General features: G+C 42.5%; 1 protein-coding gene across 2 annotated transcripts; it reads left to right on the forward strand.

Moving 5' to 3' along the window:
* Nucleotides 1-16,116: 16,116 nt before the first annotated feature.
* On the forward strand, nt 16,117-25,269 carry LOC147889530 (uncharacterized). Of its 2 annotated transcripts, none has more exons than XM_087392064.1 (5): nt 16,117-16,201; nt 16,574-16,776; nt 24,447-24,553; nt 24,655-24,758; nt 24,857-25,269. In XM_087392064.1, the coding sequence occupies exons 2-5, from the start codon at nt 16,590-16,592 to the stop codon at nt 25,023-25,025; spliced, it is 567 nt and encodes a 188-aa protein (XP_087248190.1). In that variant the 5' UTR covers nt 16,117-16,201; nt 16,574-16,589; the 3' UTR covers nt 25,026-25,269. The 2 variants fall into 2 exon arrangements, with proteins under 2 accessions (XP_087248190.1, XP_087248189.1); XM_087392063.1 differs by lacking the exon at nt 16,117-16,201 and adding an exon at nt 16,233-16,350.
* Nucleotides 25,270-25,512: the final 243 nt, after the last annotated feature.

Raw genomic sequence — 25,512 nt, forward strand, 5'->3', positions numbered from 1 at the left:
AGCATAAGCCCACACTTTCCTAGTTGCATCATCAATGAATGTCACATAGTATTCAGCCCCACCTAATGACCGTGTAGGCATGGGACCACATACGTCTGAATGCACCAGATCAAGCATTTCAAACTCTTTCTTTCCCCTTCTTTTATGGGCTGATTTAGTCTGCTTCCCATAGAGACAGTGCTCACAAAATTCAAAATCAGAGAAACTCCAATGCGGTACATAACCCAAACGGCATAAGAGTTTCATTCCATTTTGGCTCATGTGCCCCAACCTGCAATGCCACAAAGAAGTGCTTGGCTGCTCGGTTATTGCAACAACATGATCAAATACCCCTGATACATGTAAGGGATACAAAGTCCCACACTTGGCACCCTTAGCCAAAAGCATAGAGCCCTTTTGAATTTTCCAACTTTGAAAGCCAAAAGTGGTGTGAAAACCAGCATCATCTAGTTGACCCACTGAAATAAGACTCTTGGTCAACTTAGGCACATGTCTCACATGTTTCAAAACAAATGCAGACCCATTTGCAAAAGAAAACTTTATGTCACCTGCTCCCACTATGTCACATGCATAGTCATTTCCAAGATGCACACAACCTGTCTTTCCACTATCATAAGTGGAGAACCATTCCCTATGGGGAGTAACATGGATTGAAGCACCAGAATCCAAAATCCAATCTTGAGAATATGCATCATCTGAAGTGGTAAGCAACTCTGTAGATAAACTAGACATGAAGAGAACATCATTGTCACTATCATGTGTGACTGCATTGATCTCCTCGATCTTTACTTTTCCTTTGTCCTCGCTTGGACTCTCTTCCTTTTGATTTGCACCCCAATTTGCATTCTTTTTCTTATCCTTTTGCTCTCTTTTCAGCTTGTAGCAATCCTTTTTCATATGGCCCTTCTTGTCACAGTGGTAACACTCAATGTTCCGTGCCTTGGATTTGCTACGAGACTTCCCTCTTTCTTGGGACTTCCCCCTGAACTGTGATCTACCCCTTTGCACATTTAAGGCTGCATCCTGCTTGTTGCCATCCATAGACTTCCGTCTAATCTCCTCGGCCAACAAGCTACCCACAACATCATCAAATTTCAGTACTCCACCAGGTGCAGAGTTACTGACAGCTGTACGGAAGGTATCCCATGAGGATGGCAATGAACATAAGAGAAATATTGCCTTAGTCTCCGCATCAAAGTTCATTTTCTGAGCCTGAAGTTGGCTGAAAATAATATTGAATTCATTCAAGTTAGAAGCAATGGAGACCCCTTCCTTCATCTGTAGCTCAAACAACCTCTTCATGAGGTAAACTTTATTAGAGGCAATTTCCTTCTCATAAGTGGCACACAGTTTCTTCCACAAATCTTCAGTAGTCTGCTCATTTACTACTGTGAAATAAACTGACTCTGCAAGATGAAGTCTAATAGTAGACTTTGCTAATGCATCCAACTCATTCCAATCATCCTTAGACATATTTGCAGGCTTAGCTTCAATCCCTGCCAAGGGTTTAATCTGCTTCTTTTGAATAAGCACATCCCTTATTTGCTCTTTCCACAAAGAAAAGTTTGTCCCATCAAACTTTTTAATGTTGAAAAACTCCTTTTCAGACATGGAAGAGGATGCCATGATGCAAATAAAGCAAAATCCCAAATGCTAGTGCCTCAAGAGAGAATCACACCAAATACCAGGTGCACCCAAATGTGTATGCCACAATAGAGTGAAATATCAGCAAAACTCAAAGCTCAAAGCATCTGACTCATGTGCATATACTATGCATCCATATGAGCAAATCTGGCCCAAAAGAAAATGCCAATAAGTGCCAAATGACTCAAGCATAAACACTGTCCACTGGCATATGCATCAATAATGTCTCATCCAAGAGAGCATAGCACTATCAGTGCATCACCTGCAATGTGTCAAAGCTGTCCCTCAGCATAAAATAGCATCCATGTGCAAAGCGTCCATAAAAATAGCATCCCACAAGGCAATTTGGGCCTATCAGTGTTGAGATATCAAGCTCTATCCCCGACATATCTCCTGGATGACTATCATTTATGTCACCGTCTATGTTAGTTGTACTCGTGGTGTAGTTAGACTACCACGTATGTTTTGGTTTGGGTTCACATATGAACCACGTATTCTAGGTTTTGACATATAGGGTATTTCCCTCTTCTATTGTATTGTTGTTGTGTGCAAAAGTGAAGAAAGGCTTCACCCTCCAACCTTGTGTCCTCTCTCTTTTGTGTGTTGTGAAGAAAGCTGAACTTGAGTCTCCTATCTCTCTCCCTCTTTCTTTACATGGTATCAGAGCCTTGTTCGTGGTAAGGAGCTCAAGAAAGCTAGCCAAGTTTGTGGTGTCCTGGTAAGAGGACCAGTGTAGCTTTCCTATTTCGAGTTTGGGAGCAAATCTCTGCAGGTAGCACAGCCAGAAGTGCAGGAGTGCACTGCTTCAGATTGAGAGGCCCTTCGCGGTGCGGCGAGAGCGCAGTATATGCTGCGGGAGAAGGCGATGCCCTCGGTGACTTTGTTTTTCTGATTTGAGGCCGTTTCGGGGCCCGTTTTGAAGGCGGAAGTTCTTCGCAGGCACTCAGAAAAAGGCCCTGTTTTTGCTGTGCGACCACCGCGCGGCTAGTCGGTGGAAAGGTGCCACAGAAATTGCATCGTATGCCTATGTGCAGAGATATTGGGAGTTGCAGATTCATGCCTGTTGCCTGTTGATGCAAAATCGTCACGAGGAAGTGACTGTGTGGTGAAATACCACTTTCGTCAGTGTTGCAGATCTGCCCCTGTGAGGCTCTTTGCAGAAGTTTTGCTATTTGCCCTTCTGAGGCATTTGCTGTGTTTACAGGTTGCTGTTGCAATTCGTGATTTGTAAAATGTCTGAGAATCTGTCTACCATTGTCAGTGAGAAGCTTGACAAGAACAACTTCCAAGCATGGAAGTTCAGGATGACAAACTTCTTTATGGGAAAGGGAGTTTGGGATTACATCAGTGGTGAAACTGCAGAACCAGTTTTGGGTGCTGCTCCCACTCCTGCTGAATTGAAGGCCTTTAAAGAATGGCATGAAAAAGCCAGAAAATGCCTGTATTGGCTGTCCGTTAGCATTTCAGATTCTATGATTGTGCATATACAGGATCTAGAGACGCCTAAGGAGGCATGGGATACATTGTTGAAGCTGTATAGCACAAATACCAAAGCACGAAAGATGCAGCTAAAGCAGGAGTTGCACAATGTGCAAAGGAAAAATATGAATATAAATGAGTATTCCTTGAAGGTGAAAGGCCTTGCAGATTCTCTTGCCTCCATTGGAGCACCTGTTGATGATGAGGACTTAGTGTCCGTGACCTTGAATGGTCTTGGGAAAGATTATGCACAATTTCGGACATCCATTGGAGTCCGTGAAACATTTCCTGATTTTCAGGAACTTATTGCTCTCTTGCTGAGTGAAGAGCAAAGGAATGGTGGTTCAGCCACCTCAACTTCTCAAGAGTCTGCTTTCTACTCGAATACAGGTAGAGGCAGGGGTAGAGGAAGAGGCCGTTCTGGTGGCCGTGCAGGAAATCAGAACCAACAGCAACAACAGGAAAACCAGTCCTATGGAGGAGGACGTGGTAGTTCTAGAGGCAGGGGGAGCCAAAGAGGCCGTGGTTCATGGCAAAGGAACCAGCAAGTAAATAGCAGCACAGAATGCTATTATTGTGGAAAGCCTGGACACAAGGAGAATACATGCTATAAAAAGCAGAATGACATCAAAAGTGGGAAGTTGCAGCAAAGCAACTATGCATCATCAAGTGGGCATGGTGACGACAGAAATGAGCACCTTTTTGTGATGCAGCATATGGTTAACTCCATGTCAAGAGATGCTGCAGCTTGCAATGATGTTTGGTATGTTGATTCAGGTGCCTCTAACCACATGACCAGTCATGGTGAGTGGTTTCATGATGTCAGAAATTTGGATAAGCCAGGTTATGTTGAAACAGGTGATGATACTGCGCACCCAATTACGCAGGTTGGTAAAGTACCATTGGCTATGCAGGATGGCAAAACAAAGTACTTGGCAGATGTACTTCATGTTCCAAAAATCACTAAGAACCTGGTTTCAGTTGGCCAGATGGTTGAGCAAGGTCTGCAGGTTAGATTTAATCCTGATGGATGCTTTGTTGAGGACTTGAAAAATAAATGCCGCTTGGTTGCGAAAGGCAACAAAAATGGAAGAATGTTCACCTTGGATGTTGATATGCCTGAGGTGAAAGCTGCTATGTTTGCGCATGGGAGAGGTGTCATTGCAGATATTGAGATATGGCACAAGCGCATTGGGCACGTGAATATACAAAGGCTGAAATCTATGCAAACGAAAAACATTATTGCAGGTTTGCCTAAATTCAGAGTTGAGGGAATGCAAAAGGTATGTGAAGCATGCCAAATGGGTAGCAGGCCAGACATGCATTTCCCAAAAATGCTAAGGTGAGCAGAAGACCTTTGGAAGTGATCCATTCAGATGTTTGGACAACCAAAGCTGCTTCTATTGGTGGATGCCGTTATTATGTGACGTTTATTGATGACTACACTAGGAAGGTGTGGATTTATTTTATGAAGCACAAAAGTGAAGTGTTCAGCCATTTCAAGGCTTTTAAGGCCATGGTTGAAAAAGAGAAAGGTGTGCATATTAAAGTGCTAAGATCTGATGGAGGGGGAGAGTACTTTTCAGAAGAATTTTGTGAATATCTGAAAGAACAGGGAATTCAAAGGAAGTACTCATGCAGGTCTACCCCTCAGCAGAATGGGGTTGCAGAAAGGAAGAACAGGCATATTGCAGAAGTAGGACGGGCGATCCTAAATGAGAAAAACATGCCTGATTATTTTTGGGCTGAAGCAGTAGCAACTGCTGTTTATATTATGAACAGAACCCCCACTGCAGCTGTCCATGGCATGACGCCTGAAGAAATGTATACAGGCCAAAAACCAGATATTTCTCACTTGAAGGTATTTGGTTGCATAGCTTATGTTCATGTTCCTGATGAGAAGAGAACAAAGCTGGATCCAAAGGCAGAAAAATGCATCTTTATTGGATATGCTCAGCACCAGAAAGGGTATCGCTGTTATAACCCTTCCACCCGCAAAATGCAAGTGAGCAGAGATGTTGTTTTTGATGAAATGAGCAGCTGGTATGCACCAACTGTTATGGTAGGAGATGCAGATGCAGGAAATGGGAATGCTGCAATAAATGCAGAGCAGAAATCTCAAGCCTTGAGTGGACCCAGAGAGTCCTCTACTAGTGGATCTAATGCATGGACAGGAAGATTGAGATCTAGTGAATCGTCACATGGCAGTCCTGATAGTGTTGTGCAGGTATCACATAAGGGAAAAGAAAAAGTGGACCATGCTCCAGTGTTTGATGTGTCTGCTGGTAGCTCTCATGTTGATGGAGAGTCAAGTGGCTCTGAAATGAGCCTTGATGAGGAACTTGGGATTCCTTCAGTTGTTACACCTAGTGCAAGGAAAAGCAGGCATGATTTAAAGACGCCTGCAACTGATCCAGTTGTACGGAGGTCCACTCGTATTAAGTATCCAGTTGACAGGCTGAGATATGATGGGTATACAGCACATCACTATGCTTATATGGTCAAGGTTCTAGAGGAGCCAGAGCCCACATGTTTTGAGGATGCAGCAGGGCATAAAAATTGGGAAGCAGCTATGGATGAAGAGATGGCTGCCTTGGATGCAAACCACACTTGGGATTTGATGCCTTTGCCTCATGATAAGAAGGCTATTGGCTGCAAGTGGGTTTACAAAGTAAAGCACAATGCTGATGGGTCTGTTAGCAGGTACAAGGCAAGATTGGTTGCCAAAGGTTTTGCACAGACATATGGAATTGACTATGAGGAAACTTTCAGCCCAGTTGCAAGGATGGCAACCGTGAGAGCAGTAATTGCTATGGCTACTGCAAAGGGATGGTCTTTGCATCAGATGGATGTGAAAAATTCCTTCTTGCATGGTGACTTGCAGGAAGAGGTTTATATGATGCAGCCAGAAGGTTATGAGGATAAAGCACACCCCGATTTTGTATGCAGGTTGCGCAAAGCCTTGTATGGCTTAAAACAGGCGCCGAGGGCATGGTCAGACAAGATAGGGCAATATCTTGTCACTATTGGATTTCAGATTTCCAATTCAGATTTTTCACTTTATGTGAAAAGGACAAACAGAGGGATTGTGCTTATAGTCATCTATGTTGATGACTTGATTATTACAGGTGATAGTGATGCAGACATTAATGAAGTGAAGCTGCTGTTGAAGCAGAAATTTGAGATGAAGGATTTGGGAGAGCTGCGTTACTTCTTGGGCATTGAGGTTATTAGATCCCCGAGTGGGATATGGCTGTTGCAAAGGCAATACGGTTTGGACATGCTGTCCAAATATGGGATGACAGGCTGTAAGCCTATTTCTGTTCCATTGGAGCAGAATGTGAAGCTCAATGCAGAGTCAGGTGAGCTTCTTGAAGATATTACTATGTATAGGCGCATAGTAGGTAGCTTGATTTACATGACTATAACCAGACCAGATTTGAGCTATGCTGTGGGGCTGGTGAGTCAGTTTATGCAGGCACCAAGGAAGCCACATTTGGATGCGGCTAGGCGCATACTGCGGTATGTGAAGTCCACATTGCATTATGGACTGTTTTATGAAGCTGGGTGTGCATTACAGGTACATGGATACACAGATGCTGACTGGGCTGGTAGTGTCTCAGACAGGAGATCTACTAGTGGTTTTATGTTTTCCCTTGGGAGTGGTGCCATCAGTTGGAGCAGCAAGAAGCAGCCAACAGTTGCCTTGTCGAGCACAGAGGCTGAGTACAGGGGTGCAGCAATGGCTGCATGTGAGGTAGCTTGGTTACGGAAGCTACTTGCAGATATGGGACAGTCAATTCATGCAGCAGTTGTCATTCATTGTGACAACATTAGCAGCATCATGCTTGCTAATAACCCAGTTTATCATGCTAGAACGAAGCACATTGAGGTGCATTATCACTTTGTGAGAGAGAAGGTTCTAGCTGGTGAGATTGATCTTGTCTATGTTAGCACTGAGGAGCAGGTGGCTGATATCTTTACGAAGGCATTGGGTACCGAGAAGCTTCGCAGATTTAGGAGCTTGCTTGGTGTACGTGAGATGGATTTGAGCTTGAGGGGGAGTGTTGAGATATCAAGCTCTATCCCCGACATATCTCCTGGATGACTATCATTTATGTCACCGTCTATGTTAGTTGTACTCGTGGTGTAGTTAGACTACCACGTATGTTTTGGTTTGGGTTCACATATGAACCACGTATTCTAGGTTTTGACATATAGGGTATTTCCCTCTTCTATTGTATTGTTGTTGTGTGCAAAAGTGAAGAAAGGCTTCACCCTCCAACCTTGTGTCCTCTCTCTTTTGTGTGTTGTGAAGAAAGCTGAACTTGAGTCTCCTATCTCTCTCCCTCTATCTTTACAATCAGCGCATCCAATAAGGACCGCAATGCATCCAAATGGCCTATAAATCATCCACTGCAACCCAATGCATACCACAAATGAGCGCACACTGCTCAAACTGTAACCAGAGTGATCTGCATAAGGTATGCTCAAGAAATCATAGTCCCACGGTAATGAGCGCTACTGAAAATAGAACCTGAGATGCTTCAAAAATGGGCACCATTGCATAATCGGACTCAGCAAGAAAATCTGCAAATATCTCTCTTCTGCCAGAACTCCAAAATCCCAACCGATGAGTGAGAAATGGGAGTCAACACTTATCCACTGCCATGTGGCATAAATCTAAGGTTTCAAAACCTTAGAATGAAAAATGCATAACAAAGAGACGAAATCGAATACACAGAGATTTATAACTCTGAAAATCCTTCACCGAATCGTGCAAGAACTGATAGGTAGGGGTTTTTGGGCATCCGGAATACAATGGGACAGACGGTTTTGGAAACCGTGGTCTCAATCACTAGGTCCAACACACGGATTGAAAAACGTTTTTTGAAACAGAGCTATTTGTAAACTCCATCGGAGTGCGAATAATGAGCAACCTAGAAGTTTTAGGACCTCCTGAGTCCACCGAAACTGACAGATCTGCAAATGGTTACTCCAAACTTGAGTTCCAACACCCGGGCAAAAAACGCAGGAATTGACACAGTGACTCAGAAATCCAATGAAATGATCCCAAATTCAGGAATGAAGGTGTTTCCAGGCTCCTGAAGTAATGTGGACACCAAAAGCAAGCAATAGTTGCCTCTACAAGTCAATACGGAGTCTCTATCATCGAACGGAACAGGGAAAAGCTCAAAAAACGACTTTTTCTTTGAAAGCTCTTAACAGACTCTCAAAACCACTTCGCAAAGCCAAAGTGACTTTTCCAAAGGTTTCTCCAAGTCTCTACACACTCGGATGCAAGTAAAGTCGCCCACAAAGCTTCCCACAAAGCTTCTCCTTTCCCCACAGAGCTGCTGATCTTCCAAGCATTCACGCACGCTCAGCTAGATCACCCGGGCTCTGATACCAGTTGAGAGTGCTCTCAACGGAAGCAAGAACGGAAGAACGAGAGAGAGAGACAGAGCGCCACACAAGTTTTGGTGGGTGCAAAACCACCCTAATCTTCTTTTTCATTCATTTATATATGTGTTTGAGTATTGTACATAACCGGGGTAAAGGCACAGTGACCTTTAACCCCCACATCCATAATGACACTTTGCTTTGAGCTTCAAAATAGAATCAATTGAATCATCAGCTGGATTTGAAGCCACTTCGAATGTCTCAATCCATCTTCGAAGTCTAAACAAAGAAAATTGTTATCAATCATTTTTATGTGACATTGATAATGAAATGTTGCAAGGAGATGAAAGACCCACATACCTACTTTGATTATTCAAGGGCTTCAAATGTGATAGCAACTCAGCAAAGGTTCCATTGTCCATCAACTTTGTGGCATTGTCACCGACATATATTATGCTATTGAATATTATATCCCTAGCCATCTCTTTCTCAAGCCTTTTTCCTCTTGCTCAAAGGATCTTTTCGACATAATCGGCCTCCAAGTTTCTCACAATGTTGACATGCTCACTGCATTCTCATCTTTTCAACTTCATGACTATAGCTACCAAAATGAGCAATCAATCTTATACCTCACATCAGATGGAACAACATAATATATCCTAGATGCACCTTGCAATTCTCATATTGGCCTTTGGTTGCAATGAAATTAAAAAAATCCTCCATATTTCCTTTTCACCCTACTCTCAAGGCAAGGAATATTCAATCTCCCTTTCCAATGTACTATATTCTATTTTCCCTCTATCTTTTTCTCTCTCTATTCCCTTTCCTAATCCCTATTCCTCTTAAATGTCTCTACCTTTCTCTCCCTTCCCCCGACATCTTTCCCACGTCTCCATTTCTCTCTCTCTTCTCTCTTCCTATCTCTCTCCCTCTCGTCTTTCTCTCTCTTCTCTCTTTCTTCCTTCTCTCGTCCTATCCTCGCTGCCTTTCTCTGTCTCTTTCCTCTCCGTTTGCTCTACCCCTCTCTTCCTTTCTCCCTCTCCTCTCTTTTACTTCCTCTCTAATGGATTTCTGACTAACCAACTTGGCAACCCGAAGTGACATTAGTTCCACTCCCATTAGACCGCCATCCCATAAGTTGTAAATGGATATTACGTCGCAAATTGCGACCTGATGGCTCCATTGCATGATATAAGGCCCTTCTCATCACTCATGGTTTCAGTCAAATCTCTGGTATAGATTATTAAGAGACCTTCTCTCCTATCCTTTGAATGGCATCCTTTCGAATATTACTTGCACTTGCCACAACACTCGATCTCAAAATGCACCATCTCGATGTTCATATGACTTTTCTTCATGGAACTCTTCCCAAAGAACTCTATATGGAACAACCACCTTACTCTCGGTGCACCCCATCATGTATGTCGACTTCAGAGATCACTCTATGGCTTGAAGCAGTCACCTCGACTATAGCTCCAACGTTTCAACAATTTTATGCTTCAAACTGGGTATTCTTGTCTCCTTATTGAACCCAATATTTATATTCGACATACTTCTAATTCTTTTCTTATAGTTGCATTATATGTTGATGATATCCCATTAATAGGCTCTAACACACACGTTATAGAGCAGGCTAAGAAGGAAATATTATCTGCATTTGCAATTACTGACCTCGGCCCTCTTACATATTTTCTAGGGCTACATATGCACTGTAATAAGTCACGTGGTATCTTATTCTTACATCAAACTAAGTTCATTGATGAAATACTTCATCAATTTGGATTTAGTCATATTAAGCCATCACACACTCCCATTTTTGTCACTTGTAAATTATCTCTTGCCAACTGTCCTACTATTGATAATGAAAAACAATTCATGCAGCAATTTCCTTATTAACAATTGATAGGAAAATTATAATACTTAATGATAGGCACACGCCTTGACATCTATCATAGTATTAATTTTCTTTCACGCTTTATGCACAATCCTGGCTACAAACATTGGAAAGACTTGATTCGTGTCCTTCGCTATCTTAGCTTCACACATAATCTTGGTATACAGTATACACGTCATATCCCTCCTCGTCAACTCACTGCACTACTTGGATGGTCTGACTCATATTGGGGGGAAGGAATAGATACACGACCGTCTACCACTGGATTTACTTTTGTGATTGCAAGTGGAGCAGTCACATGGCAGTCAAAGAAGCAAACCTCAGTGACATTATCATCTGCTGAAGCAGAGTTTGTAGCAGTAGCATTGGCCACCAAAGAAGGTCTATGGATACAGATGTTACTCGAAGAACTAAAGCTGCTTCCAAAGTTATCATTACAGTTGTACTGCGACAACATTTCTTGTATATACCTTATGAAGAGGTTTTCAAAGAGACACACCGAATCATAAGACAAGATATGTAAACATTCATTCATCATCAATAAAGCAATTCGTCTTGACTATCTCTGTGTGTACAAGTACGAGTCCTTTTTCTATACATAGCATACCCATTGAGGAAGTCTTTGAACAACTAAATGCGCAAGGCAAGCCTTACTACTACCGAGATGAAGATTCATCTATAGACCTTTGGATTGAACAAGCTCGTGGAGAAATCAATAAGTAATCGTTATTGCATGAATTATAGATTTTTTGCATTACGGTGAGGGATTGTTGGAAGACTTTCAAGTTGGCTAGGTAGATGATAGACAAAGCTTCTTGCAAGAAGACCCAAGCTGGAGTAAACTAGACAAGTTGACTGGTAGACAGTTCGTGACAAGCAAGCATGGAACAATGGCTAGATAAACTCCATGACATCTCTTAAATGTTGAGCAGTAGCATAAAGCGTGGAGCTGAAGATAGTCACGATGACATAGGAGCTTGGGTGGCGGCCAACAACATAAAAGCTGTGTACACATCAGAGATCTCTCCAAGCTAGAGAAAGGCTCGAAGGTGCAGCCAAAATACTAGATGAGCTAAACGGAAGCTTGGACATGGGGAAGAGATGCTACAAGTAGGGTATCCATCTCACACATAAAGCGGCTATGGAGGAGAGCTTGGTTTGAAGTTACGAACAGAGATCAAGCAGGAGATGAATTTTTATAAGGCATGCAAATTTTTTTATAAGGCGAGCTATACTAGGTGGGGTATTCTTTTTCCATTACAACTTTTGATTCACCTATGTTTTTTATGTTGATTCACTTTCTTTGGTTTGTTCAACGGCTCTCTTTAGAAGTTTTGCACACACCTCTTTGTGTTTTGCCTATTGTTGTGTCCTATAGCCTTTCTTATTAATGAATTAGAAAAAATTTGCCTCCCTCCTAGCATAGCTCGCCGGCGAGCTATGTTGAGAGAGTTTAAAAATTAAGCTGGCCTTATTAACTGGTAGAATGGCTTAATGATGCCGACATAATCATTGTAAAGGATGTATTTTAGGCCAGTGAATTGGTATTGCCTCCATCGCGATCGACTGCAGGTTGGAGGATGAATGTTCACCATCACTTGCACTTGATTCAGTTCCATTTGTGTCCTAGTAAGTCTCTGTAACTTTTGAAGTTGCCAACCGAGACCAATTTTATGTTCAAACAAAGGAGCGAAAGAGCCTAGTTAACGGGAGTGGGAAGGGGAAGAATTCTATCATTGTATGTGTGGCTACATTTATCAGCCTACCAGCATAGCAGCTCACTAGCGAGCTATGCTAGGAAGGGGCCATTATTTTAATGAATTCAAAAAATATTGCCCCCTCTTAGCATAGCTCGCCAGTGAGCTATGCTGGTACAAGTTTAAAAAAATTCCCCCTCTTGTATAAATTTAGATGAATTCAATGGTCTCCAAGGTGTTCTTAGATCTGAACAAGGTCTTCTTAGCATGGTCTATTTGCCCAATACTTCAAACACGTGGCCTTCTTATCAAGTACTTAGGTATAATTTTGAACCACCTCTAGCATAGCCTGCCGGTGAGCTATGCTAGAGGGGGATGGAAATGTATGTTGAATTTGTAAACATTTTGATCCCCTCCGGAATCGCTCGTCGGCGATGGGGATGGAAAAGGTATCCATTCTATAACTTTTGACCCCCTCTAGCATAGCTTGCTGGTGAGCTATGTTGGAGGAAGATGGAATAATGTATCTATTATAAAAACTTAGATCCCTTTCCGGCATAACTTGCTGGCAAACTATGTCTAAGTAGATGGAAAAATGTGTCTATTATAGAAATTTTGACCCTATTTGGCATAGCTTTCCAGCGAGCTATGTCTAGAGGGGGCAGTTTTTAAAAAGGAGTGGAAATTTTTAAAGAGTGAAAAATGTTTGGATAAGCTACATCCTCAGTTGTGGGGAGTGGAAGTTCAAACTTATAATTTGCATTATCTTCATGTGAGCATGTTAAGAGGGAGAGATAGAAAGAGGGGGAGAGAGAATCGATAGGAAAGAGAAAGATTAGTAAATTTAAAGGTTTCTTTGCTATTGTATATGGAGTTTCTAATTCTTTAATCAAACTGGTCTTACCAAGAAGATTAAAAATCTTTTTTTACATTGGCCGAGAGATACTTCCAAAATTTGTTATATCTAAATTTGATTCAAGTTTCTAATTGGATTGTTTGAGCACATTAAAAAGTATTCCAACATGGTGATGAATAGATCATTACATAAGCTTTCTATGACGATGATAGCAATAGATAAATTGCATCAAGTTGAGACCAATGATGGAGAGAAAGAGGTGCGGGGAGATAAAGAGGTGAAACTGGAGAATGTTACAATTGGGGTGAGTATTTCGTTCATTGTGTCAATGAATATCGCTATGGCTAAGGGTTGATAAAATATACTCAATGTTTTGAATGTTTTTTAAATCAATACTACTAGGATACTGCTTATAAAAAATAATTTGTTGCAACCAAATATTTCATAAACTACATCATTTGGAGATGATGATGACTTTATTGATGATGATATGCATGATGTAAGCTCAAGAAGAAGTCCCAACTAAAGAAGGTGTGAAGGATAAGAAGGAGAGGAAACAAAAAACCAAAATAAGGAAGACTATTCTATTGAGATACCAACTCAAGGGACTCTAACTCCCCTAATTCCTTTGTGTCAAATTTATATTCATGATGGTGTGAGGCAGGTTGGCCAGTATGATCTAATTGAAATCCACATTCACTTCTAATGGCTATTTGGAGGAAAACGGTCATTTGTATTGTTTTTGAAGGGCCCTTCTAGGATTAAAATTCATGTCACTGAAGATAGCATTGCCACATGGGATCCCATTTGGTAGGATGTGAATCAAACATTTGAGAAAATCTTGATAATAAATGAGATGTGGGGTGATTTACAAATGTTTCTTTTCTAGAATGGCAATCATCGGTGTACATCTGCAACCGAACTTGAGGCTAATGAGTGGTGAACTGAGTATATAGGGTGGGTGGTAAGCGTACATCATTGCTCCACTTGAACTTCAACAAGGAGAGAGCAATCTCATAGATTAGGTATGGATTCTGCTTGCAATTCCAACGATTTTGTTGAAGGGGAGAGATTTTGCCTCAGATTTTGCTGAGGAGTAGATGCTTTGTCATCAGATTTTGCTAAAGAGAAACACAAAATTTGTTGAAGAACATACATTTTGCCATGGATTTTGCTGAAGAACACGGACTTTGTGTCATATTAAGGTATGGATGTTGCTTGTAATGAGCTGCAAGATTGATTTTGTTGAAGAACAACACAAATGTTGCTGGAGAACATCGATTTTGCCTCGCATTTTGCTGCAGGACCTAAATTTTGTCTCTGATTTTGTTGAAGAACTGGGATTTCGCCTCGGGCTCGAAAGGCATGTGGTGGCGATGAGGGAAGAGATGGGAAGGGGAAGTTGGAACTGACTTGTCTATCCAATGTCCCATATTTCTCCATTTCCTAACTACCACTTGTGCAACAAAAGCATCCAATGGTCCATATTTTCCAAATTCAATCTAACGATTGAGATTTTCCCTATGGTCCTCCCCCAAACCTCTCCTTATAGAGAAAACTAGATCTGAGAAGGTAGCTGCATTGACAGAGAATATGTTTTATTTGAATTTTATAATTTTTGCACATAACCACAAGTTTTGTTTTTAGAAAATTGAATTAGCACATAGCAATTTTAATTTGACACATAGCACTTTGCATTCAACACATAGCACTTTATGCTCTGCATATAGTACTTTGCATTTAGCACATTTATGTGGGGAGAGAGTTACCACACTTCCTCAAGACCAAGGAATGTTCCCTTTTTTGGATTTATTTCAATTTGCATTTGGCACAAAGCACTTTTATTTTTTCACATAGCATTTTGAATCTGGCATATAGCACTTTGCATTTGGCTTACAGTACTTTGCATTTAGCACATAACCAGACATTTAACCATCATCCCTTAGGACCCTTGCAGGGCCAAAAAGCTTTGAAGCTTAGTTATGGCGGCTCAGTAGAACGTCAACATTATGATTCTATTATCTTGTCTCTAGGTATCAATCGAGAATCTTTGCTTTCCCCAATCGGGAATCTTTGCTTAGTAACCATACTAGTTTCCTTTGCTTAGTAACCATACTAGTTTCCTTTGCTTACTGTGTGTCAAGTACTAAAGATTTCCCGAATTGGGAGAATGTCCAAAATTTCTTGTACATATATTGTGATCAGAGGTATATGTGATAATTTTCTCCTTCAAATCTATGCTTGCGATCAGACGTAACTGTCTCCTGCAAATCTATCGATCAGATAAAGAAGACACCCAATGAGTTGGCTGCTTCTCAAAAAGTCTAACGTGCGAGGAAGCATGAAAGCCCTACCGCCACCTTCATTTTTCAACGCTCGTTGAAAAATTCCATCGTCTCTCGTAACAATGTCTTCGCTCTGTCAGGGCCAGGATTGTGAGATCCACTTTGATACCATGTTTGAAAAAAAATCTTACTTGAACAATGTAAGACGTGCAGTCGAACCAGCTAGACTAAGAAGACAGAGGCGGAATCATTGATCTAAGTATTTGATGTTGCGGCGTTCATGCCTTCCAACTGATTAGTTAGAGTTACAACCGTCGAAGCTCATAGCTCTGTCTTACGTAAATCGACATACTAAACTTGATCTCACTAATATTATTAACAAATGCACGAGTTAACAGGACACCATTCATCAACAGATGATAGGTGTCCTGTTAACATGGAGCTTTTCGTGCACCGATGCCTGAGATCTCGTACGTGGGTGCGTATCACACACTTGATTTTCTGGTGCAATCGCGCGATGGAGAATGAAAGAAGCGGCAATTGTGTGATAGGAAGACAAGTTAATTCATTGGGAGCTGGTATATTCATGAAAGGAAAGGATACAATGTGAGAGAAAAAAGCAGCAACGGCTACAACGTGACAAGAGCTCGTATCATCCGACTCTCGATGGATTTATCTCCTGCATGGAGAGCTCGTATCATGAAAGGAAAGCATACAACGTGACAGATATCATGTATCTCTCGAAGGATTCATCTCCATTGGAGAGCTCATGAAAGGAAAGGAGCTCAAGGATACAACAAGACAGAGAAAAGCAGCCTGCAAGGGACAGTTGCTTCTCAAGTCTGCGGGAGATCACAACCCATTTACTGGAGCTCCCGAAACAAATTTAGTGGAGCTTCGCCTTTTGTACAGCAGTCTTTACTTGGACAGCCCAAATTTTCTTGTGGTTCATCGTAGCCTAAACTTAGATGTGCTAATATGGGCTGCTCTATCCTTATATATATTGGGCTTCCTCCAAAAACATAGATGTGCTAATATTCCTATATGAAGTGTTTGCTCCCTCGCCTTCTGGCGGCCAACATCAGCAGCACGGTGCTCTCTCTCTCTCTCTCTCTCTCTCTCTAATTTCTGTGTTTTGCAATTTCCATCTTCGCGATCGATCACGTTGCGATCATCTCTTTCTTTCTCTCCAATTTTCTTTGTTCGAGTTTTGAGATTGACCCAGTAACAACGCTTCCCACAGCCGTCCATAACTCTTCAGTAGTTAAAACCATAGCACGTCGCCGGCTATTGAATCGTGTCTTGATTGCCTCAGTGTAGAAGCTTGTCTAATGGAAGCTACAATGGCGGACTGGACCTGGAAATTTTGGCGCCTGGAGGGGTTGGCGGACAAGGATAAGGCAGATCTATGGTCCCTGGCAAATCGTCGCTTGATCCAATCGATCTGCGGTGCTACCTACCCTGACGACTTGATTCTTGAGGGTTTGAAGCTTTTGCTAAATACAACTCGCACTTCTGGTATGTTGCTCTTTCTTCCGCTCACAGGCAGCACGTAACCATACTAGTTTCCTTCAACATTATGATTCTATTATCTTGTCTCTGTGTGTCATAGGTTACCTTGTGTTCTCATTAGCCAGCAAATACAACGGTGTGTACAAAATGAACATGATTTCGAACCTTAGTGCATTGCTTGTGGTGTGCTACCTGGCGCCTGCAGCTCAGTGCAAAATTCTATCGTCGAGTCTCTATAGTCTAACCAGTGTTGCTTTATGTTACTAAGTTCGCAGATGGCGTTTTGCATCACTGCATGTTTGGTCTTTTCTTTTTTGAGTGCATTTTAGTATGTTTCTGAGCACCGTCAGCTTAGTTGACACGTTCCTTAGGGCTTGAGACCATGTGGCTTGCACCCGATCCACTTGCAGTGTTTTTTGTTGAAGGCATGAGGGGAGTCTCTGGTTTATACTTCTGTATGGATGAGTTCTCCCATTAGTGTGTAGGCCTCAATGATAATGCGGGAGATCTCAACACGTACCTCATAGCTCAAAACATGGCTCAGACTATATTTGGTCATCCAATGAGGAAGTTTAATTGCCAAGATACTACACACCACAATGTCTGGCTTTCATGTGTGCACACAAGTAGATAAAGAAATTGGAAAGAACACACACACAGTAGTACTTGATAGATGAATTAAGTACAAAACTGCCACAACAGTGTACCATGACTTGCTGCAAGTTACAGCCAAGTATGGCACCACTACAGGCACCATAGTCTGCTCTTACCGCTGCAGAAGCTTTCCCTACTTCCACGTGAGGGACCAGGGGACTGGTCTGGTCGACCAGCCCTGGTTTGGTCGACCAGCCCTGGTCTGCCCGACTGAACATAGGGTTCTGCTGACTCGTTGCTGACCAGTCCTTTGTGTGCCCGGACCAGCAGCCAGATCTGCTGACCTTCTATAATAGGCCTAATGTTTGCACATTCTGTTGGGGCATGGGGCAGCACCAGCCTCCATCTCAGCCCTGAAGCAGGGCCTATTATGCTGGCCTGGGTAGCCAGGTGGCTGCCCTAAAATAAACTATGGTCTTGTGGCTGCCCTAAAATAAACTATGGTCTGCTTCCCATGTGGCAGCCTGCTTGCTGCGCATACCAAGTTGACTGAACATACCGTCTCCGGGGAGCCAACCAGTTATCTCCCTCAGAAAATTGGGACAGACATAATAATGCAAGGTACCGAGCATCGTGGGTCTGTTACAACCGGTTCCACTCAAGCTACAGTCGCATCCTCAATCCTCGAAACATGTATCGTGAGATCCTTGTGGCTGCAGATCCTCACCAACCAGAAGCTCGCTCCCAGCAGTCTTCTGAACCAAGCTCTCGTGAGCTCCACTCAAGTCTGAATCCTTGTTCAGCCGGCCAAGGTTACCTGTAATCTCTCCTTTTCCATCATACCCTTGATCTCCATGTTACTTGCATCCGTCAGCCGTAGAGTGCATGACGCCAGCATCTTCAAAAGACATACAACACACTGACTAAATCACTTTTTGTTCTCAGAACAAAGACCTCATGTTAAGTTTGTAGAAGCAGATCTATAGAGTAGTCTCTTACATCATAGCTATCTTTGATTGACAGTCTGACTCTGATATTGTGTGGGAGATGTGTTAGAAATTCATCCTCATTGTGAGAGTAGTGGGTGATTAACAACACACACCATAGTACAGCCAAAAGCCTCATGTATAGATAGATGAATCAAGTACAAAGCCTGCCACAAAAGTGTAACACTAGCTGAAAGGCAGCCAAGTATGGTCCCACTATAGGCACGGTCTGCAGCACCTATTGCTTTAGAACCCTTGGGCCCCTTCGTAGGCTCGATGAGCTCTTACTGCATAATATGCTCACTATCTGTGCACCCACTACTGGGTGTAGATATGCCCAGTGAGGTGCCCTTGAATGCTGCCTGGCTGAATGTCCAATAACCTCCAAGTCAGGTCTTTATATGGGGCTGTATGCCCTCCTCAAATGGCCAACCAGCCTTGGTATACCCGACCCCAACATAGGGTTTTACCGAGCAGATGCCAACCAGCTCCTTTGTGTGCCACGACAGCAGCCAGGTCTGCGGATCTGCTGCTCTGTACTGTCCTGTACACAGGCCTACTGTTGGTGCATTCTACTGCCCATGCAGGGCCAGCAGCAGCCTCCATCTTGCGCCTGAACCTGTTCTTATGCTAGCATGATATGCTGGCCTGGGTAGCCCACATGGCTGCCCTAAATTGCCCACATGGCAGCCCCTCCCTCCAACTGGTCTCACCCCCCCTTCTGCTTACAGATGGGGAGCTCTACATTCCAACAAGCAAAGTCAACAAATATCTTGGGAATCGAGAGAAGTTACATGAGGTGTAACACTGTTGGCTAATGCCTTGCCGATTCTCGACAAGTGAAAATTCTATACTTAAACCAATGTTTTCTGTTGCGCTTCCGATTGATAAAAATAGAAAAGAAATGCCTCAATTCCTGATTACCCGAGGTTGCTTTGCTTTCTCCAAATTTCATAGGCCCTACAAGTGTGGGGTCTTTGGTCTTTGGGAGTCTCTCCTTGCCCCATGGTGTCAAAATTTGTTCAAGGACAAAGCTAGCAATAAACAATGCTATAGTAATGAGAGTCCCTAACTCCCATGTCACATGAAGCCTATGCATCTTTAGCTACTGAGTGAATGGGGACGTTCAAGGAGATGTTTGGTAAGGTGAGGTAGAAGGGCGAAGGAGAGTAACCTTATTTGTTCGTTGCTTCCAAGTAGGGTTTGATCAACTGTCTTTTCTTCAAAGCTGACTTTTTATGACCTTCCTTATATACTCTTTTTCCTTGAGAAATAGTGAGACATTTGAGTGTACTGGATGCATGTCACTCAAAGGCCACTTTCTTTGGGTAATTTCAGTTCACAGCCTGCACTATATGCTTCTTCATCCTTCTTATCCATAGATGGTAAGTGATTCAATTCCTGGACAAGGCCGCATCGTTTTCTGGTAGTTATCCTATCTTTGAACCCAATGAGTATGGCCTATATTTCGCCAGTTGCGCTTGTCCGGTCACTGTGACTATGAATGTGAAGACAGAGATGTTCAACAAGGATGGCAAGGATGGAAGGAAAGATTACCTGCCAGTGGGCCAAACGCAGCTCCCAATGCTCTACCTCAGTTTCTTCTTCGGGGATCATCATCAGTAGCGTTTGTAATCCTGATCTTGTTCTTGCTGAACTTCTCAATTCTATGAGAGGGACGTTGAGAAGTCATGTGAGAAGCTCTTTTCCCTTATAGGAAACTTTTTCACTCTGTTCAACACTCACGTACTATTTACTCTAAAGTAACCTAATAATGATGAGGGACCTCAAGCTCGCATGGTAACTTGTTATTTCCCCAGCAATGTTGCCAAAAGCTGTGTACCCATTCAATGGGCTCAACTAAGCCGTGCCCTTTGTAAGAGTATAACCACCTCATTGCTCTCATCATTTGGGGAGTTCACAATTGGGGAGGTTACCCTACTACCCCAACACCCCATCCAAGAGAATGATCCATCTGCTCCCTTGGAAGAGTACATCCTTCAAGTCTGGTCCATATACCCCATCTGCAAATCGAGGACCACTAGTTCCTGTTCTCTGATGAGTTGACTTCTGGAATCCGCTCCGCCTCGTCCACGCTCTGTCTGAGCTCACTGATCAATGATGTCTCCCTCTAAACTGTCGAGTTGGCATTGACCATCTGAAGTCTCCTCTTGAGCCATTGGAGCCCAGGCACTATAAACAAGCACAGGCCATCCTACCTCAGAAACAAGGAAGGGCCGGGATCCTTCCTAGCATCAGACACCTAGGGTTGTTTCAAACTGACCATCATCGAGCAATGTTTGTATACAGAGATATTGACCTTGTGTAGAGAAATCTTTATGGTTTCTCCACATGGATGCCCTCCCCCAAGATCCCATCCAAAAATTCTTACAGTGCAATCAGCTGCCTCTGGATCACAGCTTCCTCTGAGCCATTCTTAGGTTTGAACCCTAAGTCTTCTAAAGTACTGCCAATACTCTCCAATACTTTTGGTTCTCCGGTCTCTAAACCCATTTTGCAAATTTCCATCAAGTTGCCTCTAGGTCTCCTTAGACTGGCTTGCATGACAGCTTCCCTAGTATGCACCACAAGCTTCTTAAGAGTGTTTGACAGTGCACTATGTAGCACGCTCCTTTGTCTGCCTGACATGTCTTCACTCTGCACTGTCTTACAAGAGAACACCATGGCAAACAAAATATCAAAAACTCTTTTGGAATCATCAATGCATGGTGCAAGTATATACGCTGGGGTTTGTTGCTACCTGCCATTGCAGCACTCTAGGCACCTCTCCGAAGTGTTGCGACTGAACTCCTGGAACAGTCCTGGTCATGCCTCTGATATCTGCATCCTTGTATCCACCATTATATTTATCCTCAATTGTCCTCAGTTTGAGAATTTGAGCAACAATTGATGTCCTTCACTGGCACACCCTTCAAGAATAGTTCGTTGGTCACCACTTGTGTCTTGCATGAATCTAACCCTTCCTTTCGAGGATGGATTTCCTTCTTTCGATCAGCCTTCTTCTTTCTTCTGTTGTGTGCAATATGTCCAGGCTCATCACACGGTAGAAGCAGTCTTCTAACTTGCCCTTTTCAGACTCTCCACCAACTAAATCTGTTTATGATCATGGACAGCACTCTTTTTTTCCCTATGATCATAGACAGCACCCTTTTCTTCCACACGTCCACTTTGGTTGGGTCTTGTCCACTTTGGTTGGGTCTGTAGGTGTAATCACCTTTCATGTGGCATACATCATCCACTCTTGGGGCCACCTTCAATTGAATTGGCACTCAAATGAGGCCATAAATGCCTCTTTTTATCAGAGGAGGGCTGGTCTACCACTCCTTTTTTTCCTTCTTGTTATGCAGGCAGCATAGTTGAGAGTGCAACAAAGAGCTGTAACCCAAACCGTTTGGGTCATTCCACGATTTTACTTCAACAGACAAATTGTTCGAGTATCTCAGACAGCTATGGACGTTGTTGGAAGGTTTTACAATTGGGTAAAACAGTTGACTTATTGTGATATTGGGTGACAAAGTAAGCATCTATTTCATCACCCCTTTAACTACCAGAAAAGTTCCACACTGTAATTGTTACTACAATGTGATGTGCTTCATACTGCAGCAGGTATGCACATGTTTCTGGGCCCTATATTGTCTAGTATATCCGGAAGTTTCCTACATTCTTTGGTGGTGCTTTGTTGTGATGCCATGCAATCTTGCATGCTTCATTGCGTACCATGCTAGCTGTTGAAGCATGGGGTAGGTCAGATCGAGCTTACTTCACTATTTGTGTTCAATTTCAACATCTGTCCTGTATATATGAGTGCTAGGATGCTGCATCTTTAGAGATTAGGTGTCACATTATCAAGGGCATAATGAACTTCCATGTCCCTTTCTAGTGCTTGACATTGCTCATAGGGCCTGCCTCTCTTGATACAGTGTTTATTTTGTACCCCTTCCAGTAAAATGTTGGAGATTAGTGATTTCTCCACTTCTCCAATATATGCATCAGCTATTTCTTTTGTAGGTCGAAAGTTATCTTGCCCAATTGGTTCATTGTTTTTCTTAAAAGAGATTTAGTTTGTCTGCCATTCCCCTTTTCGAATCAGGACATTGAACCTGCCACTCGATTTGGATGGGTTCCTTTTTTTTTTTCAATGAATAGACTTCTATTAAGTAGGAAATAAGCCCAATCATGGCAAGAGTACATCATGCATAGCATGAAAAGAAAGATTACCTTGAGTGGGTCATAAAACCTACTCATTAAGAAGAGCCAATAAAGCTCGGAGGCTGAGGCTGAAAATGCCACCTCAAACCTGTGGTGGACTCCGAGTAAAAAGGGGAGCCTCTGATTTATTTCTGCCAGAAATTTGAGCTAGGTAGCTTGGGTTGAACTCCTACCCTCTCCACTCTCCTACTCTAGCCTCTCCACTCTCTCTCTCCTCTTTCTCCCCATACTGTCCCTCATCCTGCCGAGTCCCCATACTCTCCCTCCCTCCTCCTCCCCCTCCTCCTCTCCATCCTCCTCCTCGAGTCCTCCATTCCTACTCCTCATACTCTCCCTCCCCTTCTCCTCATAAAGTTATTTTACACATAAATTCTACCACATTGCTGTTTCTCATTTTGACGTTCCCGCTCGGCCCGAAAAAACCATTTTGGCATTTCTGCCGTTTCCGTTTCGGCATCCAACTATGTTGCTGATTCATGCCCCAACCTTCCAAGTTCTAGATCTATCTCGGGGGAAATTTTGAGGTTTTTTGGCAATTTTGATATTTCTTGATTTGTATTGAAGTTAGCACCAGTCAGATATTTCAGTCTGGCATATCTGGAGATCCAGATGCACAAAGTCACTTGATGGTTCCCAGGTCTGCCCATTTCACACCTTGGCCACTATTTGGACAAACATTGTACACACTTTGATGGTCATTGGTCAAGTCTTCCAGGGTTGCTTGTGCTAGAAGGACTATCTTCCTCAGGGAGTGGAGAGGGTGCCCCTTCTTCTTCGGAGCTCTCTACAGGTTTGAGGTGGCAATTTCAGTCAGAGCCCTGGAGGTCCTAAATATAACTGCAGGCTCTAGGGGAGGTCACTCATGGGAATAGACGGAGGATCATTGCAGTCACTCTGCTTCTGATTTGGTCTTTGTGTCTTGTGAGGGCTTTGTTGCCATCTGCAATCAGAGCTCAGTCTGTTGTGTTTCTCTGCATTAGGTCAACTTCTGTTATCCTACCAATCTAGTTTACATACAACCATCATTTCAAGCAGCATGAATCCTCCCATATCCATTTGGTGCTTACGCAAGCCTAGTTGTGGTTAATCAACCTTTTAAAGTGTACATAATTAAAAGGCCCATATTTAACACTAGGATTGAAAATTCAATTTGGCTGACAGTTGGTCCACTTCATGATACTCATTGGATCCTTTGTATATGCCTCCTATGATGCTGCTTCCACTTGCATCTGTGGCCTCGATCAATTTGATGAATCACTTTGCTTATGGGCTGCCAAAGGCGATTACCTGGATCTTCAATTAAAGGTTTTTCATGTGGCAGCAATGCTTGTGCCTCTTCTAAATCATCTTACCTCTTGACCGCACTGGATTGTAATGATCTTCTTGTGACTTTGATTGCCAATTTGCATCTGTAAGGCAGGAAACTGTGATCTTTTCTCTTCATTTTGTCGAAGATGATCCCTCAAAACTTTATTTTGTGTGCAGAAAGCAGAGTCGTCTTCTAAACTCATTCGAGTAGCTTAGAGCGTTTCTTACAAAAGGAATGACCTGTTAAAATATGGTTAAGCCTTATTCAGCCCCAGCAGCTAGTAGGTCTTATCAACTAGCTATGAACGACTTCCAATATGGTTCACCTACATTGACCTTGCAACTATTTGAGACCTTATATATGAAAATATGCCTTCCAAAACTTGCCTTAGTTTTCTGGACATTTCTTCTGACCAGCCAAAAGATATGTGTAATTTGTGCTCTTGGTTTCGTTGCTGCTATTTCTCTGCTCTATGCGTTTCTGTTGTGTTTCAAGATTTTTGTTTTTAAGGGACCTTGCATAGATCCCTATGTGACTATAACATGTGCATGTTGCAGCCACTCCCCTTCCCTTGTCTGAGACCGAAAATAATGGACATGGTGGGGTTCAAAATGTCAACTTGGCTCGCTCGAGAGATGGTGATCTGTTGGACATGTCCTATGAGGTAGTGTGTGTGCTTGATTATCACCTCAAACCTCTACCTGTCTTACTAAATTATGAGTTGGTCAATTTACTAATTGCTTTTGTTGGACTAATCCTTTGCAGAATCTTGTATTGCTGGAAAATGTGAAATGCACAGCCGGTCCTGCCATCGTGAACTCATTCACTGGGCACAAATGCAACCAGATTCCATGTGATATTGCACATGAGTAAGCGATTACACGGATGAAAATTTGGATCTGTATAAGGTATAGTGCATGCAATAATGGTAATTCATCACTACTCTGTTTGTTACTTCATCTTGCAGGCTATGCACTATCTGTCAGGAGGAGTACAATGTAGAGGATTTGCTTATGTTGCTACCATGTCTGCATAGTTTCCATGATGTATGTGGTTCTGAGTGGTTATTGAAGCACTCAAAGCTGTGCCCAATATGCAAGCTTGATGTCTCAGAGAATGTGGAACTTGTAAGTTAAGGAGCTTTTTCATTATAGCATACATCAAAATCTGCGTGTGGTATTCCAAGCCGTCTTGTTTGTGTTGTAGTACTGAAAATTGCATATCGCTAATTGAGAAAGTTGTTACATTCTTGATGTTGAAATACAAATTGTTCTCTTCATCAGAAGAATAACCTAATGAGGGGATTGAAAAATATAAGATGGAGCTATCTTTATCAGATGATGGCCCCAAGGAAAAGAAATGATTGCCACTATCAACCCTTTCAAGCAATTGCCCTTTTAGGTGAAAAGGGTTGCTATTTTGCGAGTCATTTTTTAAGAGGGTAGGAATTTTTTTCCTCTATTATGAATGCCATGTTATGTATTTATGGTTGATTTCTTTAATATGCTATGTTGCAAGTTGCAAAATTGATATTGTTCAAATAAATAAACTATGCTTGATAATTTACTGATTGGATGTTAATTTCTGAAATTCATGTCTAAGAGAATCTCACCCCCAACAAGA

This window comes from Dipteris shenzhenensis, chromosome 20 (assembly GCF_047967505.1).
Source record: "Dipteris shenzhenensis isolate YYH24624 ecotype China chromosome 20, Dip_SZ_1.0, whole genome shotgun sequence".
NCBI classification, from domain to species: Eukaryota; Viridiplantae; Streptophyta; class Polypodiopsida; order Gleicheniales; family Dipteridaceae; genus Dipteris; species Dipteris shenzhenensis.